The 22,636-nt window shown below is 44.8% G+C and overlaps 1 protein-coding gene across 2 annotated transcripts in view; it reads right to left on the bottom strand.

The window, feature by feature from the left end:
* The window catches only part of LOC115164829 (vacuolar protein sorting-associated protein 13A-like), a 66,199-nt gene extending 47,073 nt beyond the window's left edge, over positions 1-19,126 (bottom strand). For both annotated transcript variants that reach the window (XM_029717669.1, XM_029717670.1), the window contains exons 1-28: positions 18,876-19,126; positions 11,607-11,650; positions 11,459-11,501; positions 11,206-11,301; positions 10,993-11,094; positions 10,643-10,752; positions 10,452-10,511; positions 10,081-10,140; positions 9,882-9,962; positions 9,709-9,766; positions 9,363-9,490; positions 8,942-9,048; positions 8,537-8,708; positions 7,942-8,004; positions 7,538-7,670; positions 6,234-6,328; positions 5,948-6,090; positions 5,296-5,497; positions 4,998-5,112; positions 4,551-4,687; positions 3,825-3,957; positions 3,550-3,667; positions 2,885-3,029; positions 1,544-1,628; positions 1,224-1,402; positions 936-1,092; positions 195-274; positions 45-104 (exon numbers count right to left, since the gene is read on the bottom strand). In XM_029717669.1, coding sequence (XP_029573529.1) covers positions 45-104; positions 195-274; positions 936-1,092; positions 1,224-1,402; positions 1,544-1,628; positions 2,885-3,029; positions 3,550-3,667; positions 3,825-3,957; positions 4,551-4,687; positions 4,998-5,112; positions 5,296-5,497; positions 5,948-6,090; positions 6,234-6,328; positions 7,538-7,670; positions 7,942-8,004; positions 8,537-8,708; positions 8,942-9,048; positions 9,363-9,490; positions 9,709-9,766; positions 9,882-9,962; positions 10,081-10,140; positions 10,452-10,511; positions 10,643-10,752; positions 10,993-11,094; positions 11,206-11,301; positions 11,459-11,501; positions 11,607-11,650; positions 18,876-18,975 — 3,006 coding nt within the window. In that variant the 5' untranslated portion in view covers positions 18,976-19,126. The remainder of the gene's footprint in view (positions 1-44; positions 105-194; positions 275-935; positions 1,093-1,223; positions 1,403-1,543; positions 1,629-2,884; positions 3,030-3,549; positions 3,668-3,824; positions 3,958-4,550; positions 4,688-4,997; positions 5,113-5,295; positions 5,498-5,947; positions 6,091-6,233; positions 6,329-7,537; positions 7,671-7,941; positions 8,005-8,536; positions 8,709-8,941; positions 9,049-9,362; positions 9,491-9,708; positions 9,767-9,881; positions 9,963-10,080; positions 10,141-10,451; positions 10,512-10,642; positions 10,753-10,992; positions 11,095-11,205; positions 11,302-11,458; positions 11,502-11,606; positions 11,651-18,875) is intronic.
* Between the last annotated feature and the right edge of the window lie 3,510 nt (positions 19,127-22,636).

Here is a 22,636-nt window from a genome sequence, read left to right as displayed (position 1 = left end):
AAGTTCCAAACGTGGGTTAACACAGTTGTATTGTAAGATTTTACCGTTACTGATTGTTCAGTGTTCTTGTACTGAGACTTGAATTCTGGCCCGTTCTTATCAGCCTGAAAGAGACATTGAAGCTTTTAGACGTGCTCTACTGTTAATCTACATTGGATGAAGAATGCATGAAACAGTGTTAACTGTGTGTGTACCTTAGTGTACTCCAATGTGAGGAGGTCCTCCTCTGTGTTGTCTAGAGTGGTGATCAGGTGCACTTTCTTCTCCTCTGAATCTGGACAAGTATATCAAACCAGAAAATCATATCACACCAAAACCACACAGAGATGTCTGCAGACATGCCACACCCATACAACCACCAACAATGAGGAAGCAGCATGTCACGTTTATCTCATAATGATCTAGACAATCATTTCTTCACATTCCAAACGCAGCAAGGTGCACAGAGCCGTCCTGCTAATGTTCCAAAAATGCAATCGAGGGAAAAACACCATTCTGAAAACACACCAGATGCAAGCGATTTCAGGTGACACATATGTTAAAAGAGGGGTGATGTAAAGATGCAACAACTAGAATAGGTTGCTATCAAACATTACTAGATTACTACCTTTGAATGTAGTGGACAACGGAATAAAGTTCATTTGGAAAACAAAATAGAACAGGAGAGAAATGCTGGTTTCAATGGCATAAACAGGCACATTCAAGTGTGGCTACCTTTTCTGGCATCTCCCCTAATGTTAGAGCTGGTGTGGAGAAGGCTGTAAGACCCAGATTTTTTACATGTCCGTATTTATGTAAATTTACGCTAATTATATTAAAACTATTATTTGAATATTTACATTTTTAAGATACATTTTTGATAGTGAATTTCTGGATCAGTTAGTTGACAGGCCTACCTTTAAGAGACAACAATTCCCACCCACCCCCTCACCTACCCATATACTCTGAGCACTCTAGGCAGATCTCGTGTAGAAAGGTGTTAGATGTCATGTCGAAGGTGCGAATCTTTAGCTCGGTGCCGAGACGCTCGATGTCCAGGTGTAACACTGTGACCTCCTGGCCTCTAGACAGACGACACAGCTGAACAGACAGCTAGACAGCAGAATGAGGGAGTTCCAAGTACACACATACACACACAGCTTTATTAGCAATCAGAGTGAAAACATCTAAATGAAGTGTTTAAGAACTCTCTCACACACAGATGTATATTATGTTAAGCATACCTTGTTGATCTCAAACATCATGAGGAACTCTGTCATGTTCTTCTTGGGGTCTTTCTTGACCAGACCTCTCCTCTTGACCGAGTCGGAGCGCTGCAGGGGGCTGGGCATGTTGTTGGGGAAGAACGGACTGTCTCCTATAGGAGAGCTGGGAGCATCGTAGAACAGGTCCTCCTCTGAGCCTGCGCACACACACACAAACACACTTAAATGCTAATGCCACACTAACGCCTGTCATGTTCACAGTTGTGTGTATGCGTAAAGTACAGAGATACATTTGTAATGGGCTGTATGGGCTGTATGTGTGCATGCATGTCTCTCACCTGATTCCCATATGAGGGAGTTGCGCAGTTCAGCCATGGTTGGTTGCCTGGGGGTTAGCTGAGGGGTGTATGGCTGCTTTGGAGCCTGCGGAACGAAAACAAGCAGAAATTAGACACGAACACACACACACACACACACACACACACACACACAACCCAATAGAAATCTATTTACACACAAAACAACAACCGACATTACAGTCAACCCACAGACAGGCAGAGAGAGAGAGAGAGAGAGTCAACCCACAGACAGGCAGAGAGAGAGAGAGAGAGAGAGAGAGAGAGAGAGTCAACCCGCAGACAGGCAGAGAGAGAGAGAGAGAGTCAACCCACAGACAGGCAGAGAGAGAGAGAGAGAGAGAGAGAGAGTCAACCCACAGACAGGCAGAGAGAGAGAGAGAGAGAGAGTCAACCCACAGACAGGCAGAGAGAGAGAGAGAGCGAGAGTCAACCGACAGACAGGCAGAGAGAGAGAGAGTCAACCCACAGACAGAGAGAGAGAGAGAGAGAGTCAACCCACAGACAGGCAGAGAGAGAGAGTGAGAGTCAACCCACAGACAGGCAGAGAGAGAGAGAGAGAGAGCGAGAGTCAACCCACAGACAGGCAGAGAGAGAGAGAGAGAGAGAGCGAGAGTCAACCCACAGACAGGCAGAGAGAGAGAGAGAGAGCGAGAGAGTCAACCCACAGACAGGCAGAGAGAGAGAGAGAGAGTCAACCCATAGACAGGCAGAGAGAGAGAGTGAGAGTCAACCCACAGACAGGCAGAGAGAGCGAGAGTCAACCCACAGACAGGCAGAGAGAGAGAGAGAGAGAGCGAGAGTCAACCCACAGACAGGCAGAGAGAGAGAGAGAGAGCGAGAGTCAACCCACAGACAGGCAGAGAGAGCGAGAGTCAACCCACAGACAGGCAGAGAGAGCGAGAGTCAACCCACAGACAGGCAGAGAGAGCGAGAGTCAACCCACAGACAGGCAGAGAGAGCGAGAGTCAACCCAGACAGGCAGAGAGAGAGAGAGAGAGAGAGAGAGAGAGAGTCAACCCACAGACAGGCAGAGAGAGAGAGAGGGAGGGAGAGAGTCAACCCACAGACAGGCAGAGAGAGAGAGAGAGAGAGAGAGAGAGAGAGAGAGAGAGAGAGAGTCAACCCACAGACAGGCAGAGAGAGAGAGAGAGTCAACCCACAGACAGGCAGAGAGAGAGAGAGAGTCAACCCACAGACAGGCAGAGAGAGAGAGAGAGAGAGAGAGAGAGTCAACCCACAGACAGGCAGAGAGAGTCACACCAGAGATAGCCCGACAAAGTCAACCCACAGACAGGCAGAGAGACTCCCAGTAGTTAGTACCTTAGGTGTAGAGTGTGTGTTGGTGCTGCGCGGCGCCGGCCTGCTCTCCGGCAGCGGGATGCTGTTAATCAGCTCCAGCACGGCCCGCACCTTATCATCAGAGATCCTCAGAGACAAGAGAGGCATCTCCCCAAAGATCTTAAACCTGACACGCACACACACACACACACACACTTTATTCATATCATTCATCTGACCAGCTTTTTGATAAACACGATTATACATAGTGGTAGTCCAAAAAAGGCATCGCACCCACCCCTCTCTCCACGCCAGAACCCACCCACCCACCCACCCCTCTCTCCACCCCAGAACCCACCCACCCCTCTCTCTACCCCAGAACCCACCCACCCCTCTCTCTCCACCCCAGAACCCACCCACCCCTCTCTCCACCCCAGAACCCACCCACCCACCCCTCTCTCCACCCCAGAACCCACCCACCCACCCCTCTCTCCACCCCAGAACCCACCCACCCCTCTCTCCACCCCAGAACCCCCCCACCACTCTCTCCACCCCAGAACCCCACCCACCCCTCTCTCTCCACCCCAGAACCCACCCACCCACCTCCTCCACCCACCCCCTCCACCCACCCACCCACCCACCCCCTCCTCCTCCTCCACTCACCCACCCACCTCCTCCACCCACCCACCTCCTCCACCCCCTCTTACTTGGGCATGCGTGAGTCTGTGACCACCATGGCTCTGCTGAACACCACCTTGACATCGACAGGCTCCAGGATGTGGAGGGCCGATTGCTTCATCTTACGGGCTTTCCTCCAGTCCCCGTCTAATACACAACACAACAACCACTGTTAAGCCTAATTTAGCTATATTCTATCTAAGTACGCAACGCAAGAACACAATAAGCTACTGAAAACGACTTCCCTTCGTAGTTGTGTCACATGACACATTTTGGGCAGATAATTGTGTGCGTGTGTGTGTACCTGGTTTGCTGTAGAGGAACTGTAGGCTGCTGAGCTTGATGTTGAAGCTGTCGTAGGCTTGGGACATGATGTCCTGTATAGTTCTGCTCCCTACAGAGAGCTGGGGTAGCCCCTTTCTGCTCAGACTTGACACCTGATAATACAACGGCATAGAACAGGGATTTTCAAACTTTTCTTCCCAGGGACCGTTACCCAGGCAATAAAGCCCAGGCAATAAAGCTACCCCAGAGTCGGATGAACAGGACAGCTAGTATGCCAAATGTTCCTGTAGACTTCCAGTTATTGTGCTAACGCTAGTTAGCATTGGCTCGTGAAACTACCTCTAACTTCCTTTCTACTGGACATAGAGACATAAAAATGGTTTCCATGATGGTATTCTGTTGCAGCTAGCAATATTCATAAACTAATAATTTTTCACATACAAAAATACCCCAAATTGTTTTTCAAAACAAAGCTAAAATGTATGGACCCCAGTTTGAAAACCCCTGTCATAGCACACCTGGGTGAGGTCCTGTTTATTATGCAGGGTTCGGCTGCCCGGGGCTAGTAAACTAAACAGTAAGGCAAGTCTTCTCAGTGGTTACCTTATTAGGCAAGTGAAATTTAGCAACATGATAGGATCAATCACAGTTCTCAAATGTTCCGTACATCGTCTCTCACTCACTCGTCAGATCGAACCGCTGTCTCTACACAAACGCGTGTGCTGTGTCAATTGAAGTGACCTACCTTGAAGTGACCCAGATCCAATAGCATGAGGTTCTGGGTGGAGTCGTAGAAGCCGGTTTGGGGCACGATCACGTAGGAGGCCATGAGGTTGACGTTCAGATCCAGAACCTTCTGGGTCTCAATCACGTACATCAGCCCTGCAGACAACACCATATAGTGGACGGCATACTTCAACACGTTCTTACATAATATAGGATATGAAAGGGGAGGGAGGGGTGTCTGTCAATAGGAAATAAAAAGTATGGATTGGAGATTGAGGTCAATGAGGCGTATATCCTGGCTGATTAATCATAAGGTTACCTCACCAACCTCCATGTCCATAGAAAATAAATGAATAGATCTCTATATTTGGGCCTGCAGCACATGTAAACAAATCCATCAGTGCTGTGTTTCAGCCCAGGAAAGTGAGTGTGGCCTGTCAGTCAGAGCTAGAGGCGGGGCTCTGACCCGTGGAGGTGCGGTCTCGGAACTGCTCCAGCTTCATGAGAGTGGCGTTGGTCAGCTCGTCTAGCTGGAGGTCATCAGGCGGCAAGAAGAACGCAGACATGCTGTTCACCGTCACCTGCCGGAGGGAGACACAGGTACCCATGTTGTTACACATGCAAACACACACAGCAACAGGGGGTGCGAATTTTTGTTCTAACAACTCCACGCCAGATTGAACCGAGGAACAACTGGCATAGTCATGTAAACAGGTACACAATCACACACACACACACACAAACACAAAAACACAAACACTAACAGCGTCATAGATGATTTCCAGAGGCTGGGACTCGACGTGGAGCCGCTGGTCAGCACTCTCATCCAGAGGGTTGGTCTCAAACAGAATGTCAAGCAGGGGGGTCCCTGTTACCATGGCAGCCTTCCTTGACGACAGCAGCGTGGGCGCCGGCCGATTATTGGCCAGTCCTTTCACCTCAAACAGACTAAGCTGGGCCGACAGTCTGAGGGCAGCAACAACAACATCAGCAGCATCAGAACCAAGGGCAGAGAGGTGGTGGAAGAGAGCGGAGGAAGCAGTGAGAGAGAGAAAGAGAAGGGGGAGAGAGAGAAAGGGGGAGAGAGATGAGGGAAAAGCAAAGGGGGAGAAAGAGATACCGACAAACCGAGCATCGCAAAATAGTGTCGTCAGCTGTTCTCAAGTTTGCTCTTGGACTATGGCACGACAACAAAAACCTGGCAACAATATCCCATTGATAAAGCACTACAACAGGGAAGGAGGGGGAAAGTATTTAAATGCAGGGACTGTTCACAAGTGTACAGTTACCGATTAAAAATATATTTTGTAGAACAGATATGATATTCTGTCATGTAAAATTTGGCATGTCAGCTCTTCTGAACGTTTCCCCTCTTTCCCCTCACCGAACACACCCCAGAGCGTGTACTGTGCGTACTTAATGGCTTGTGCTCCGGGCCTCTGGGTCAGCATGGATTTCAGGTCTTCAACTGTGACCTTGAGGATTTCATTCTGATCCTTGTTGTCTTTCATTGAGAAAGACATTCTCTTCATGTGAAAATGTATCTTAATGTCCTCAAACTGCAAAAACAAAATCAGAGAGGGAAAAGAGATTGTGAATAGTGTCCTGGGTTATCTTTCTATATCCAAATATCTCTTTTGGAAGACACCAGAGATTGCTGTACTGCACTACAATGTGTAGGAAATATACAGTAGCCACTCACGTTCTTTGGCAGGTTGTGATTGACAGCTACCTCACTGTAGCCAATGGCGGTGTAGAGTTTGGCCTTCTCGGCAGGAGTCATAAGCTCACCAAAAGCTGAGGAGAATAAAGATTTTTTTATTGTCCATACAATTTGTCTAGCTTCACAAAAACAAACATTAAAACATCATCCTCATCAGGAGCGCCTTATCAACAAGATCATTTCAAATCAACTTTACAAAAGGGAAGAAAATGCTAAATGCAATTCCAAGTGCGCAATTAAATCGAAGTCATAGACATATCGACATAATTGGTCCAAAACCATCATCATCATGAGCACCTTGTCATCAACATGATTCAATACTTGATAATTCATAGGGTTGGACAGGACAGGGTTAAAGGGAAATGTCAAACATTTTTTACTTCATATTCATCATCTTCAGCACATCAACATGTGAAAATGACACGTTTCTATGTTTTGTAGTAAAAAAGATAGAGGAAGATATGTGTTTCCAATGACATCATCAACCACTTAGTAGACAATAGGCAATGCCTACTCGTAATTGGTTAAAATCACACAATGCGCACGGATGATATCATTTTGAAACCAGCTGAACGACACAGTAAACCAGCTAAATGATTAGCACGTTGGCCTTAACATTATCATAGCGGGTTGGTTAGTTTGTTTTTGTCCAATGAGAAAAGAGGCAAGATGAGCTGTAGACGACTAAGCATCGGTGCCCTCGTAGCCTACTCGTTTAATCTCATTTATTGCTAATATGTCTGTCTAAATCCAATGACACTCTCTCACGGTGCCCATGCATCTCTTTGCAAAGTAACAACTTTGATTTGCTGGCGATTTCTCCCAGTAAAATAAATGGTTGGTTGGTTCAGAACGCATTTGCTGATGCGGTCTTCTAAACTCCAACCGTGCTTCACCTGTGTCAGAGGATTCTGCAGAAAGGAGCGACAGCGTCCTGGACAATGGACGTTAAAGGACTAGGCCGAGGAACAACATGCTCAGTGGATTGACAGGAATTCTCCACCTCAATATCAGTATGGGATCTTTTCAAGTGCCTTGTTTTGCCATTGTCGATTTTTGTAGCTAGGTTTGTACTTGGTAGGCCTACAGTGGCATTTAGCTAGCCAAGGCCTACTTCAAGCTTGCAAGCCAAAAAGATTGCAGCTGTGGCAGGATGCTGGCACTAACAGACATTCTGCGTTTATTTATCAGTCAAAGTGAAACCCTGTATCAAACGTGAAATGTCTCAATAAGAACGTATGTACAAAATGGAGCATGGTGATTGGGTATGTGGGCAGTCTCACCTCCGGTCTTGACCTCCTTGGACTTGGCGCCGTCATCTCCTGACCAGCCGGACCACATCCAGCCCAACCAGCCCTGGGATTCCTCCTCCACCTTCATCCCCGGACGAAAGATACGCAGACCCGCCTTGCTCGCCTGGAACAACCAACCAATGCTGGTCACAGTCTACACATAACGCCTCAGCCACCACCACGAGCTGGAACCACTGTTAGTTAGACTGTGACCACGTGTTGCACTGGTGGTTACGCTATGGCAGTGTGACTAAGTAGGGTCATTTCAGTTATGCTTTACTGCCATTTTCAACAAATTTGTTAGTTGACGGATAGACAGGCTAAACACATTACAGTAGATGCAGAGAAGAGAGGTAGTTAGCTAGGAATAATTCAACAGATAGCTCAATCCGTACCTCCATCTCAGCTTGCTGCCTGGCCAGCGTGATGTTAAAAATATCCAGAGTTCGCTCAGTCTCCTGGGCACATGGAGGGAAAGATGGATCCATTAAAACAGTTCCCCGACCGTTATGGGAATCCATAAATTATTACTTCATCAATTACATAATGTCCATCAATCAATGCAGCAGAGTAGAGAAAAAGACTGGGGTTGCAACTCTGAAAGCGAGGGAGGAGTAGGCCCTTCTCAATCTCCACCACACCTGGGTTCAAAGAGCATTTTGCTTTCTTTTAAATACTTTGAGCGCCTGATTGAGTCAGCCCGAAGTGCCAGATGGACAAGGCTTGAACTTTGGAGAGTATTCCATTGGTCAAATTACAGCCAGGCAAGCTCAATCAAGCACTGCTCAAGTTTTGGAAACAAAACAAATACTATTTGAATGCAGGTCTGGGTTCCGCTCTTTAGGGAACGCAACAGAAAATGTTTCAAAACCTTTTGCAATGGAACATTTTATTGTGTGCTTCTTATTGGACAAGTCCAGGTAGTCCCTTCCTGTTTGTCAGTTTTCTTCCATTTGGTGCCTAATGAACATGAACCTGATCTCCACACACCTCCACTTCCCTGAGCAGCTTCTCAGTGGGCTTCTTGTTGGTGATCTTGGACTTGTAGAGCGCTCTGTAACGCTTGACTGTCTGCCGGTGGTGGTGGATGCGCTGCCACGACCACATGTGCAGCCGTGGCTTCACGTCCACCTCCATGATGCCCGTAATCACATACTGCCACCTAGATGAAAACACAAGCAGAGTGACAGTCACAATGGGCCTAGTCTGTGTACATCACTGTAACTCAATTGATTGGAAGAATGTGTCTAATAATCTTATACTGGGTGGCATGCAACAAGACACAATTATCATTCACTGCCTAAACATTAACAATAACCACAATTGTCATCAATACATCAAGAGAAAAGGGTTTAAGTATTTTTTTCTATAAGAAACAAAAGAGTGAGTGTTGACCATATGTAGGCGTTGGTGTGCACGTGGAATTGCGGCCGGTATTTCCTGTACGGCAGGTTGCGTGACATCATATCCACCGAGCCCAGGAGCTCCAGAATGCTGATATACTGCAGAGTGGGAAGTGGTCAGAGTTCAGGGGTCAACGAAGAAGACAGAGACGGAAATAATAAACCCAATTTTTATATTGGTAAAAATACTGTAACATTTCAAATAGACAGGATAGCAAAGTTGTGGAAATCGCATGCATCAGTGTCCTTCACTGTGGTTAAATAATAGCCCCCCTCCTTATTATGCACATTGTTGAAGTCACAATGCAGATTCTAATGAGTTTTACAGTATTTTTTGGCCAAATGTGCTCTTTTGCTCGAAGAAAATGTAGCCCTTTCTCGCTCTCTCTTTCATGGCCTCTCTCCCGTCTCACCTGTGGCCTGTTCAGCTCCACGGCCACCTCTCTCAGGTTTACTACCAAGTCTACCTTGGGTGAAGAGAAGTTTACGTCTGACCGGGGGTTCATGCTCAGCTTCGCATTGGCCGTTATCGGACGAAAAACTGCCAGCATTGAACAGGAAAATTAGGTTAATAAGGATATGATACTGAATTAAACAACAATTCAACAGTGGGTTTAAATAATGAGAAAAAGTATTCAATTACAATACACTCAAATGACTGATTTGATTCCCTGTATCAGGTGGATGGCAACATGAATACCAAGACTGATCCAGACGATGAATGATGTCACACCCCTATATCGACTAGGCAACACTCACTGAAATCGTGTTTCATGGGGGTGGAACTGTAGATATCCATGCTGTTCTGGAGGCATCGCTGTGGAAACGACAGACAGGAAGAGACACTTAATTAGACATCATAGATAGACATCACTCTCACTTAAGAGACTCGCCGCTCAGCAACGGTGCTGAATGATGACACGGTCACTCACCAGGGCCTCGTCTGGCATGTGATTGGAGTACAGCGTTGAGTTCACGTTCCAGTAGGCAAAGAGATTGTCCAACTGGACAAGCTGAGGAGAGGAAAAAGCACAACAGAAAACAGCTTCGAATGCTGTTGACAGTATAATAGTGTCATAATGTATGTAAAACTAATCTACAGAATAACCATTGCTGTAAAGAATACTCTACCTTGAAAAACAGCTTGGCTTTCTCATTCAGAAGACAAGGTTTCCAGTTCTCATCTGCTGTCTGTGGGGTAACAGTTTTGGGGTTGAGAAGTTACGTGATAATGTTTCAGCATCAGACCACAAATAGACCATAACTCTGACCACAACCATAACAAAACCAAAGCATGGATTGCTGTCATACCTTGTCCATAGACTGCTTACAGGGTAAGGAAACCAGTAATACATTTTGTAATTTGGGTGAACTATCCCTTTAACCACGACAACATCACATATCCCACATCCAGACGTTAACTAAATTAAACCGCTGCAATTTAGATTGTACATCATCCACAATGAATGACAGATTTCATGAGAAGGCGACACACACATTACCTGAAGGCTGAGGTTCTGTAGAGACATTCCAAATGATAATGGGCATTTGGGATTGGTGACCTGAGAAAGAAGAGAGAAAGAGACGAGAGGAGAAAGAAACTTACAGTAATGCAACACAGTAGTAATATACATAGTTCTAGTACTGTAGTACTAGTGTAGTACCACTGTAGTACACTAGGCAGAATACTCACGTCATCCTCATAGCGGATGTGGATGTTGGAGATCTTCACCTGAAGGTTCTTGATCACCTGTGTCACCAGTTTCTCCACAAAGGTGTCTTGTTTCTCAAGTGCAGGGTTTTCTGTGACACCAATGAACATGATATAAGAACACATGCATTAAAGTCACAGTCCTGAGTCTGTGTTTTCACCCAAAGGCAGCCCCGCCAAGGGGTGCGTCTGGGGAAATGTAAACACTGACTGACAGTCTGAGATGCACATGACGGTTTTAAACATTTTGAAGCTATACATTACTTAGAAAGACTCAAAATGTATAATATTGTAACTAACTGCCAGAAACAGACAGACACATGAACTCTGACCTTGTTCCGCTGCTTTCTGTTTGGTCTCTTCGATCCTCTGCAGCTCCCTCTGACGAGCCTCCTGAAGCTGTTTCTCCTCCTTCTCGGCATCATACTTTATACCTGAAACATGCAAAGACATAGGCTACCCATTAACAAAAGCAAAGACACGTGCACACACACACCCACTACAGCTAGGGTTCATGCATATCGGTGATACGGTCAGGTTCTCACTGGCTGTGGGCACGATGAGCAGGTAAACTCCATCCAGTGTAGCTTCCACTGACTGGGTGTACAGATTCTTCCATGGAATCTTCAGCTCCAAGCGTCCTGACAGAACCACACACACAAACACACACACAGCAGAGGGAGAGAACAAATAGAAAGAGGTTGAAGAGTGAGAAAGAGGGAGTAGGAGGGAGGCACCATTGTAAATTTCATAGGGTTACGGTAGGTGTTGGGTTGAGAGTCATCGTACAAATCTTACCTATATGTCCGGCTCTTACTTTAAAAGGAATGTCAAGTTGACTCTGAAACCAGAACAAAACTATTCAGCACAATACAATGTCAATGTACCTACATAATTAACAACTGATACATTTAGCAGTAGGCCTAGCCATTCATGTAAAACCTACCAAGGCATTTTCCTTTATTTCAAGATTTCTGAGCACAGCATCACCTAGGGGGAAAAAAGCATATTGGTTTAAAAAGACTCAAGAAACACTGTTACATGAATATACAGCGCTAATAGATACATAGTACCATGAGGGCTGAGCTTAAGCTGACAAATAACTTTGCCTCATTTCACTATACACATATTGGCAAGCGGCACCTTGTTATCATGTGCTCTGTCTGTTGGCAAGGTGTCAAGCCTTGGACTTACAACTCCAAGTTTCATATCTTTCTAGTTGTGCAACTTTTAGGTGCAATGGCTGCAACCAAATGCTTCATGTAGTTGTTGATCAGTCTCTCACATTGCTGTGGAGGAATTTTGGCCCACTCTTCATGCAGAAATGTAACATTTGTGGGTTTTCAAGCATGAACTGCTCATTTCAAGTCCTGCCACATCATCTCAATTGGGATTAGACCATTCCGAAATTGACTAGGCCATTCCAACATTTCACATTTTGGGCTTTTTAGCCATTTTCATGTAGACTTGATTGTGTGTTTTGGATCATTGCCTTGCTGCATGACAAAGCTGCGCTTCAGCTTCAGCTCACAGACGGATGACCTGACAATCTCCTGTAGAATTCTCTGATATGCTTGACCGTTGGTATGTGCCTCTTACTGTGGAATGCTTTGTTTGGTTTTCGCCAGGCATAACGGGACCCATGATGTGATGTACAAAAAGTTGACTCAAATTTGCCAAAAACACCTGGAAGCACCTGGATGATTATCAAGACTCTTGGAAGAATGTTCTATGGACAGATGATTCAAAAGTATAAACTTTTTGGATGACATGGGTCCTATTATGCCTGGCGAAAACCAAAAGCTGCCTTCCACAGTAAGAACCTCATACCAATGGTTAAACATGGTGGTGGTAGTGTGATGGTTTGGGGATGCTTTGCTGCCTTAGGACCTGGACCACTTGCCTTAAAAGAAGGAACCATGAATTCTGCTCTGTATCAGAGAATTCTACAGGAGAATGTCAGGCCATCCGTTGATGCACAGCTGGGTCATGCAGCAAGACAATGATCCAAAACACACAATCAAGTCTACATAAAAATGGCTTAAAAGCAACAAATTAGACATTTTGGAATGGCCTAGTCAAAGTCCAGACCTAATCCCAATTGAGATGTTGTGGCAGGACTTGAAATGCGCAGTTCATGCATGAAAACCCACAAATGTCACTGAGTTAAAGCAGTCCTGCATGGAAGAGTGGGCCAAAATTCATCCACAGCGACAAGAGAGACTGATCAACAACTACAGGAAGCGTTTGGTTGGAGTCATTGCAGCTAAAGGTGGCACCAGTTATTGAGTGTAAGTGGGCAATACATTTTTACAGAGCATCATTGGGTGTTGCATAACTTTGTTTATGAAATAAATGAAATAAGTATGTAATTGTTGTGTTACTTGTTCACTCAGATAATATTAGGTTTTGGTTGAAGAGCTGATAACATTCAATATAAAAAATATGCAAAATTGGCCACGTGTCAAATGTTTACAGACGGGAGAAGTATGATATTGAATAATCTGTGAATGGACAATGTTGCAACTGTGGTGGGGATCATACTCCGGATTGCCTTGAGTGCCCTGTTAGGGTGAAGGAGGTCGAGGTGTCAAAGATCAGGGCTGCGTAACGATTCTCCTATGTGGAGGTCGGTGAAGAGAGTCAAAGGGGCAAGAGGCAACAGTGTTGAAGATATGGCGGTGGATGCATTGCAACCAGTTGCTTGTGTTTTAAGTCAATCAAGTGATCTGGATACACTCACTGTGAAAAAGGTGGATTTTGTGGCATGTATAGCCACAGTGATTAATTGTACAGCACAAGTGTCTAAGAAGTCCAAGAAGCTGGTATCATATCATAGAACTGATATCATATCAGTTGTTGGGTGCTCTAAGACTTCAAGGCAGAAGCACTACAAGGAATATCGCATCCAAGATGGCGTAGCAGTTCAGACGTCCTGTCGTGTCTCGTGTATATATATATATTTACATATTTTTTTCTTCACTTATCTTTTTACATTTTTTTATTCAAATACTCAACCTCAAAGCACTCTCCTGCAACCCGCCTCACCAATTTTAAAAAAACAAACAAAAAAAAAGTATTATTTACCTCATCTGAATTCCACAACAGAAGCTAGCCAGAGGTTAGCCATTTTCACTGGCTAACGTTGAAGTTCAGCTAGCCACGGTTAGCCGTCCTCAGCTGTCCATTAGCTCGAAAAGCTATCGCCAGTTTTTGTACAGCGCGACTCAGACCAGAGCATATCGGACCTATTCTCTCTCCTTTCCCCGATTTCTACCGCAGGCTCTGGACATTTACACCTGGATCTTGCAGCTAACTAGCTGCTACCTGAGTGACTATTGGCAACGTCGGTCACGGAATTAACACACATTATTGCGGAGCTGGCCAGCTAGCCAGCTGAGGAGTTCCGTCAGCCACTCGTGGGCTGTTCCTGAGCTAGCCAGCTGAAGTGTCTCCTGGGCTTACAACTCACCTATCCTGACCCGTTTTACTGCCGATGCGGAGCCCCATCGGGTCTTCACGACTGGACCACCGACGTTATCTGCCCGAGGGAGTTATCCAACTGGCCCCTCCGTCGCGACGTAACCTGATCGCCCATCTGCGGCCGGCTAATCGTTAGCTGTCTTTTCGGCTGCGATCTGAATAGGTCTATCGGACACTTTTCTTGGGCCACTATAACTAACTATTTTGCCAACTTGGACAGGTCCCCCCTTCCACACAGAACCCCACTAACCCACAGACGGAAACGCACGAGGTGGCTAAAAACAGACCTCCCTCCCATCTTCCACCAGCTTGCTACCTATGGCCCGGCTAGCTGTCTGAATCTCACTGGACCCTCTGATCACTCGGCTAAGCATGCCTCTCCTTAATGTCAATATGCCTTGTCCATTGCTGTTCTGGTTAGTGTTTATTGGCTTATTTCACTGTAGAGCCTCTAGCCCTGCTCATTATACCTTATCCAACCTCTCAGTTCCTCCACCCACACATGCTATGACATCTTCTGGTTTCAATGATGTTTCTAGAGACAATATCTCTCTCATAATCACTAAATGCCTAGGTTTACCTCCTCTGTACTCACATCCCACTATACCTTTGTCTGTACATTATACCTTGAAGCTATTTTATCGCCCCCAGAAACCTGCTCCTTTTTCTCTCTATTCTGGACGTCACAGACGACCAATTCTTATAGCTTTTAGCCGTACCCTCATACTTATTCTTCTCTGCTCCTCTGGGGATGTAGAGGTGAATCCAGGCCCTGCAGTGCCTGGCTCCACTCCTACTCCCCAGGCGCTCTCTTTTGATGACTTCTGTAACCGTAATAGCCTTGGTTTCATGCATGTTAACATTAGAAGCCTCCTCCCTAAGTTTGTTTTATTCACTGCTTTAGCACACTCTGCCAACCCGGATGTCCTAGCTGTGTCTGAATCTTGGCTTAGGAAGTCCACCAAAAACTGTGAAATCATCATCCCTAACTACAACGTTTTCAGACAAGATAGAACGACCAAAGGGGGCGGTGTTGCAATCTACTGCAGAGATAGCCTGCAGAGTTCTGTCCTGCTATCCAGGTCTGTACCCAAACAATTTGAACTTCTACTTCTAAAAATCCATCTCTCCAAAAACAAGTCTCTCACCGTTGCCGCCTGCTATAGACCCCCCTCGGCCCCTAGCTGTGCTCTGGACACCATATGTGAACTGATTGCCCCCCATCTATCTTCAGAGCTTGTGCTACTAGGCGACCTAAACTGGGACATGCTTAACACCCCAGCCATTCTACAATCCAAGCTTGATGCCCTCAATCTCACACAAATTATTAATGAACCCACCAGGTACAACCCCAAAGCCGCAAACTCTGGCACCCTCATAGATATCATCCTAACCAATGTGCCCTCTAATTACACCTCTGCTGTTTTCAACCAAGATCTCAGCGATCACTGCCTCATTGCCTGCACCCGTAATGGGTCAGCGGTCAAACGACCTCCACTCATCACTGTCAAACGCTCCCTGAAACATTTCAACGAGCAAGCCTTTCTAATCGACCTGGCCCTGGTATCCTGGAAGGATATTGACCTCATCCCGTCAGTAGAGGATGCCTGGTTATATTTTAAAAATGCCTTCCTCTCCATCTTAAATAAGCATGCCCCTTTCAAGAAATTTAGAACCAGGAACAGATATAGCCCTTGGTTCTCCCCAGACCTGACTGCCCTTAACCAACACAAAAATATCCTGTGGCGTTCTGCATTAGCATCGAACTGCCCCCGCGATATGCAACTTTTTAGGGAAGTTAGAAACCAATACACACAGGCAGTTAGAAACGCCAAGGCTAGCTTTTTCAAACAAAAATTTGCTTCGTGCAACTCCAACTCTAAAAAGTTCTGGGACATTGTAAAGTCCATGGAGAATAAGAACACCTCCTCCCAACTGCCCACTGCACTGAGGATAGGAAACTCTGTCACCACCGATAAGCCCACTATAATTGAGAATTTCAATAAGCATTTTTCTACGGCTGGCCATGCTTTCCACCTAACTACCCCTACTGCATTCAACAGCACTGCACCCCCCACAGCTACTCGCCCAAACCTCCCCCATTTCTCCTTCTCCCAAATCCATTCAGCTGATGTTCTGAAAGAGCTGCAAAATCTGGACCCCTACAAATCAGCTGGGCTTGACAATCTGGACCCTTTCTTTCTAAAATTATCTGCCGAAATTATTGCAACCCCTATTACTAGCCTGTTCAACCTCTCTTTCGTGTCGTCTGAGATTCCCATAGATTGGAAAGCAGCTGCTGTCATCCCCCTCTTCAAAGGAGGTGACACTCTTGACCCAAACTGCTACAGACCTATATCCATCCTACCCTGCCTTTCTAAGGTCTTCGAAAGCCAAGTCAACAAACAGATTACCGACTATTTCGAATCCCACCGCACCCTCTCCGCTATGCAATCTGGTTTCAGAGCTGGTCATGGGTGCACCTCAGCCACGCTCAAGGTCCTAAACGACATCGTAACCGCCATCGATAAGAAACAATACTGTGCTGCCGTATTCATTGACCTGGCCAAAGCTTTTGACTCTGTTAATCACCACATCCTCATCAGGAGACTTAGTAGCCTTGGTTTCTCAAACGATTGCGTCGCCTGGTTCACCAACTACTTCTCTGACAGAGTTCAGTGTGTCAAATCGGAGGGCCTACTGTCTGGACCTCTGGCAGTCTCTATGGGGGTACCACAGGGTTCAATTCTTGGGCCAACTCTTTTCTCTGTATACATAAATGATGTCGCTCTTGCTGCTGGTGAATCTCTGATCCACCTCTACGCAGACGACACCATTCTGTATACTTCTGGCCCTTCTTTGGACACTGTGTTAACAACCCTCCAGACGAGCTTCAATGCCATTCAACTCTCCTTCCGTGGCCTCCAACTGCTCCTAAACACAAGTAAAACTAAATGCATGCTCTTCAACCGATCGCTGCCTGCACCTGCCCGCCCATCCAGCATAACTTCTCTGGACGGTTCTAACTTAGAATTTGTGGACAACTACAAATACCTAGGTGTCTGGTTAGACTGTAAACTCTCCTTCCAGACTCACATCAATCATCTCCAATCCAAAGTGAAATCTAGAATTGGCTTCCTATTTCGCAACAAAGCATCCTTCACTCATGCTGCCAAACATACCCTCGTAAAACTGACCATCCTACCAATCCTCGACTTCGGCGATGTCATTTACAAAATAGCCTCCAACACCCTACTCAACAAGCTGGATGCAGTCTATCACAGTGCCATCCGTTTTGTCACCAAAGCCCCATATACAACCCACCACTGCGATCTGTATGCTCTCGTTGGCTGGCCTTCACTTCATAATCGTCGCCAAACACATTGGCTCCAGGTCATCTACAAGACCCTGCTAGGTAAAGTCCCCCCTTATCTCCGCTCACTGGTCACCATAGCAGCACCCACCTGTAGCACGCGCTCCAGCAGGTATATCTCTCTGGTCACCCCTAAAGCCAACTCCTCCTTTGGTCGTCTCTCCTTCCAGTTCTCTGCTGCCAACGACTGGAACGAACTACAAAAATCTCTGAAATTGGAAACACTTATCTCCCTCACTAGCTTTAAGCACCAGCTGTCAGAGCAGCTCACAGATCACTGCACCTGTACATAGCCCATCTATAATTTAGCCCAAACTACTACCTCTTCCCCTACTGTATTTATTTATTTTATTTATTTTGCTCCTTTGCACCATATTATTTATATTTGAACTTTGAACTTTCTTCAAACTACAAATCTACCATTCCAGTGTTTTTCTTGCTATACTTTATTTACTTTGCCACCATGGCATTTTTTTGCTTTTACCTCCCTTATCTCACATCATTTGCTCACATTGTATATAGTCTTATTTTTTTTTCTACTGTATTATTGACTGTATGTTGTTTACTCCATGTGTAACTCTGTGTTGTTGTATGTTGTCGAACTGCTTTGCTTTATCTTGGCCAGGTCGCAATTGTAAATGAGAACTTGTTCTCAACTTGCCTACCTGGTTAAATAAAGGTGAAATAAATAAAATAAATAAAAAATATTGTCCTAGGAAATGTCCAGCCCTCACAGGAGGCTTCTGAGCCTGTATTGGGACCTGATTAGAATTAGTTTTTTACAGAAAAGCAGGTAGATTTTGTTTAATTTATTTATTTTTTGATAGTTTGTCTATTTATTTTTACTCGAATGTTTTCCTTTTTGGGATCGTTATTATCCACCCGCACAGTAAGTGGCGGAATGCACTTCTAATTGTTGCGAACGCCATTATACCATAGAAGAAGAAAACAAATAAGAAGAAGAAACGGGCGTGACCACACTTGGACTCCAGCCAAACAAAAAACGTTGGCTTTTTTTTGAGGGGGTAGGGCTTGCGAGCAAACCTGTGAAGATGGCTACCTGGGCTAGCAAACGTAGCTACCCAGTTAGCAAATAAAACCCCATAATAACTAACCAGTTGCCTACAAAATCTTAACAAGCAAGCATAGTAGCAATACTTGCCCTCAGCAAACCAGCATTGTCTTACTCTGGGAAACACTCTTTTCACGGCACTTCGATACTAGTACCGAAGTGACTTTTTCGTAACAGGTTAGGAAATGGACCAGGGCTATCGAAAATCACTTCGTATTGAAGTGCCGTGAAAATAGTGTGCCCGTTGTCTTGCAAATTGTAACACTTAATCGTCAAAGTAACGTTACCTCCCCAAATCCCGAGCTTGAGTTGTGAGGTGTCAAGGTTCACAACGTAGTCCCCCAGAAACCTGTTTAGGACATCTACCACCACGCTTTCGAAGACCATGTTGCTGTGTCGTTCACCTCTCCGTCACCATGTTTAGTTATTTACATCAAGTTAATCTTGACTAGCTGGCTACCTGTCGCGCCTAGTCCTGTTTCTCAAGCATTTGGTTGCGTCAGTAGAGTAGTGTTGGGGAGTCGATTCCAAAATAATCGATTCCTTGCCCGTCGACTCCTATTTCTGGTTGTCAAGCTTCGATTCCGCTTGGAATCGACTCTTAAGGTTCAGTATTTTTGCAACGGAGGAAACTATTTGCCGTCGCCTACTTCGAGAACAAACTCTCGCATCTTTCACAGCTATTGGGGGTGCCATACACAGCGAAGAAAGAGAGGGAGAGACGGCATAGACATGTCGACCACCAGGCAGAAAGTCAGAACCGTGCATCGGTAATCAAAATATATAGCGTTGGCTATCGCAATGGTGTATTTTAAAATGAAAGAGCATGAGAGGGAGGATGGGGCCAGGCAAACAGACTGTCGGAATAGGCGCATAAACTATATTTTGTAATCTGTATCTCGTGATGTCTTGTCTAGTAGTGCCTTGTAAATTCGCCTAAAGTATATTAAAGTATATATTACGCTACCAATGAGTATGTTTAAACTATTCGTCAGTGCCAGTGAATTTAAATTAAACATCGCCAAATGTATGTTTAATTAGGCCTAAATGTGCAATAAAAAATATTGTGCCTATAGTTTATTTAACCAAACCCTGGCTGACTGTTGGTGTCCTATGGGCGGCAGGTAGACTAGAGCGTTGGGCCAGTAACCGAAAGGTTGTTGGATCGAATCCCCGAGCTGACAAGGTAAAAATGTGTCGTTATGCCCCTGAGCAAGGCAGTAAACCCACTGTTCCCCGAGCGCCGAAGACGTGGATGTCGATTATGGCAGCCCCGCATCTCTCTGATTCAGAGGGGTTGGGTTAAATGCGGAAGACACATTTCAGTTGAATGCATTCAGTAATACAACTAGGTTTTCGCTCCAAACCCAGTTGTAACCAGATTAATTTGATCAACCAGCTAATTATTTAGGGTGGGGGCATTGTTATTAGGAAGTACGCCTAATAATAACGATTTTGATCACACTTTATCAATTTAAATATGATGGGGACATCTATACATTTGGCAGCCAAGCATGAAATGTCTTCACGCCTATAATAAACTCCAGGCTTCCATCAATTATATAAAATAAAAAAATGAATTACAGGGAGCAGTTTGGGGGGGGAAAGAATCCTGTGTGACTCGTTCTCTGGAATAACGCACATGCTTGGATTATAATTACAAAACCAACGTCTCTAGTAATACCCGTCCGAATAGGGCAATAACATGGAAAAGAATAGGCGTATCAACACAGTGCCAGCATCATCCCATGTGATCCGTCAAGGCTGATCACAGCATAAATATTACTGCAATATTATAGTTCCTACACATTACCTTCTATATTCAAACAAAATAGGACTTTTATAGGCTAAATTGATGACTAAATGGGCATGTTCATGTCAATCCTCTAGAAAGCAAATGTAGTCTTCCTAGTAGGACTTTAATGAGGTGGCGTTTGCGCATCCGTTTCAGCGTGTTTTCGAGTCGAGCAAGAGTCTACTCTCTCAACTCTAACCACAGGAGTCGACTACTTTCGACTCCAACAAAAGGAGTCGCCATAATCTATGGCATATAGAGAAGAAAAGGCCAATAGTGTGCAACTGCAGCCCGTAATTTGGGGCGTTCCTGTGTGTGGGCATTCTTGCATGTGCCCCCCCTCGATAATCCCATTGGTTCCTCTCAAGCAGTGTTGTACATTTGCTGTTTTCTCGCGAATTGGGCTACTTTGAAGACGATGTCGCTCGTGAAAATGTATTGGTTACGTTTTTTGGGGCTATTAGTAAGTTGCACTGCGGCCGCCATGGCATTTCTCTTAACAAACACACATATATATATATATTTCACTGTGACCTGTTGCTTACTGTCTGGCAGAGGCAGGTTGTTGCTGAGGGAGTGAGCGTTGGGGAGGGACGGAGGGGTGTGATTGGCTGAGTCATGTGAGCGAGAGAAGAGGGAGCAGCGCACGCCCTGACAACTTTTTACCAGTTGTACATAGGCTATTTAGATAATCGTTTGTATACTGTTTTTTCTGCAATTAAGAAAATAAAAATAATAATTAATACATTTAGATGGTCGTTATGGAGACACCTATTTCCAACCCTTTTTCGTAAAACATTAATACACTAGGGCTGCAGTCCAAACATTATTTTACCCCCTCAGCGGGTTCATATGACCCACAATTCAATGCAAACTATAGTCACATGTCAAACTCTGGTGGCCTGCGAAGTGTCAAATTCAATAAACAAGGCTGCATTTTCGGCATGTTATAAAAAAGTATGAAGCTAGCTTGCTAAAAAAATAATATATATATATATATATATATATACATTGATTTTAGCGTTGGCAAATTGGCTTAGTCTCGTAATGAGGAGCCTATAAAACGTTGCTAGATTCATAAATATATTTTTGGCAATTCTGAAATGTATAGGAATAAATTACCAAACTATAAAACTAGCTTGCCAGTTATGGGTAACTGTAGCTAGCAACCTGACATGAGTGCTAGCGAAATACGTTAGCTTACTAGGTACATTAATAACTTTTGGTTGGTTGTTTTTAAGCTCAACTTCAAGATTTCAACTTCAAGATTTGCTCGGGCAAGGGACATTTAACGTACACTCGCATGTGACGATGTAAAACGTCATTCAAGAGCTGATGCCTAGAACTGATGCACATCAAGAAATAATGGAGTCAAAGCACTAGCGGTTCTAGCTTGTATGGCTCCCTTCAGCACCCCTCCGCCAACAAAACAACTGTAAAGTTTATTCAGACATTTGAAACAACACAAATAAATAATCATAACATTTAAAACTATGTAAATATAAAAATATATACAAAAATAAGACTCATAAATATCAAAAAGAAGTAACAAAGACAAATAGAAACAAATTTGGGTTGATTTGGCTCTCAAGCGTCAATACATTACCCATTCTCCAACACTGTCAACCTAGAGTCAAGACAACCAATTCACCTTGGTGGTGTGCAGACTGGTTTTATATTATTCTTAACGATTTTGTTTATAATAGCAATAAGGCACCTCGGGTGGTTTCTGATATATGGCCAATATACCGTGGCTAAGGGCTGTGTCCAGGCACTCCGCGTTGCATTGTGCATAAGAACAGCCCTTAGCCGTGGTATATTAGCCATATACCACACCTCCTCAGGCCTTATTGCTCAATTATAATCCAGGTTCGAGCCCTGAATGCTGATTGGCTGAAAGAGCCGTGGTTTAGCACACCATATACCATGGGTAGGACTTTTTTTTTTTTTACCGTTCTAATTACGTTGGTAACCAGTTTATAAAAGCAATAAGGAACTCCGGGTGTTTGTGGTATATGGCCAATATACCAATATACAGCCAATATAACGGCTGTATCCAGGCACTCCGTGTTGCGTCATACTTAAGAGCAGCCCTTAGCTGTCGTATATTGGCCAAATACCATACCCCCTTGTGCCTTATTGCTTAATCATAGCAGTCAAACGAGATCCATTGATGGAAAATTATATGGCAAGTTTATCAAGGGCAAATTATCTTTTCTCTTGCGACATATTCAAATTCCTTAATTACATCAT

Source organism: Salmo trutta, chromosome 27 (genome assembly GCF_901001165.1).
Source record: "Salmo trutta chromosome 27, fSalTru1.1, whole genome shotgun sequence".
NCBI lineage: Eukaryota > Metazoa > Chordata > Actinopteri > Salmoniformes > Salmonidae > Salmo > Salmo trutta.
This window is presented reverse-complemented; position numbering and strand designations above follow the sequence as displayed.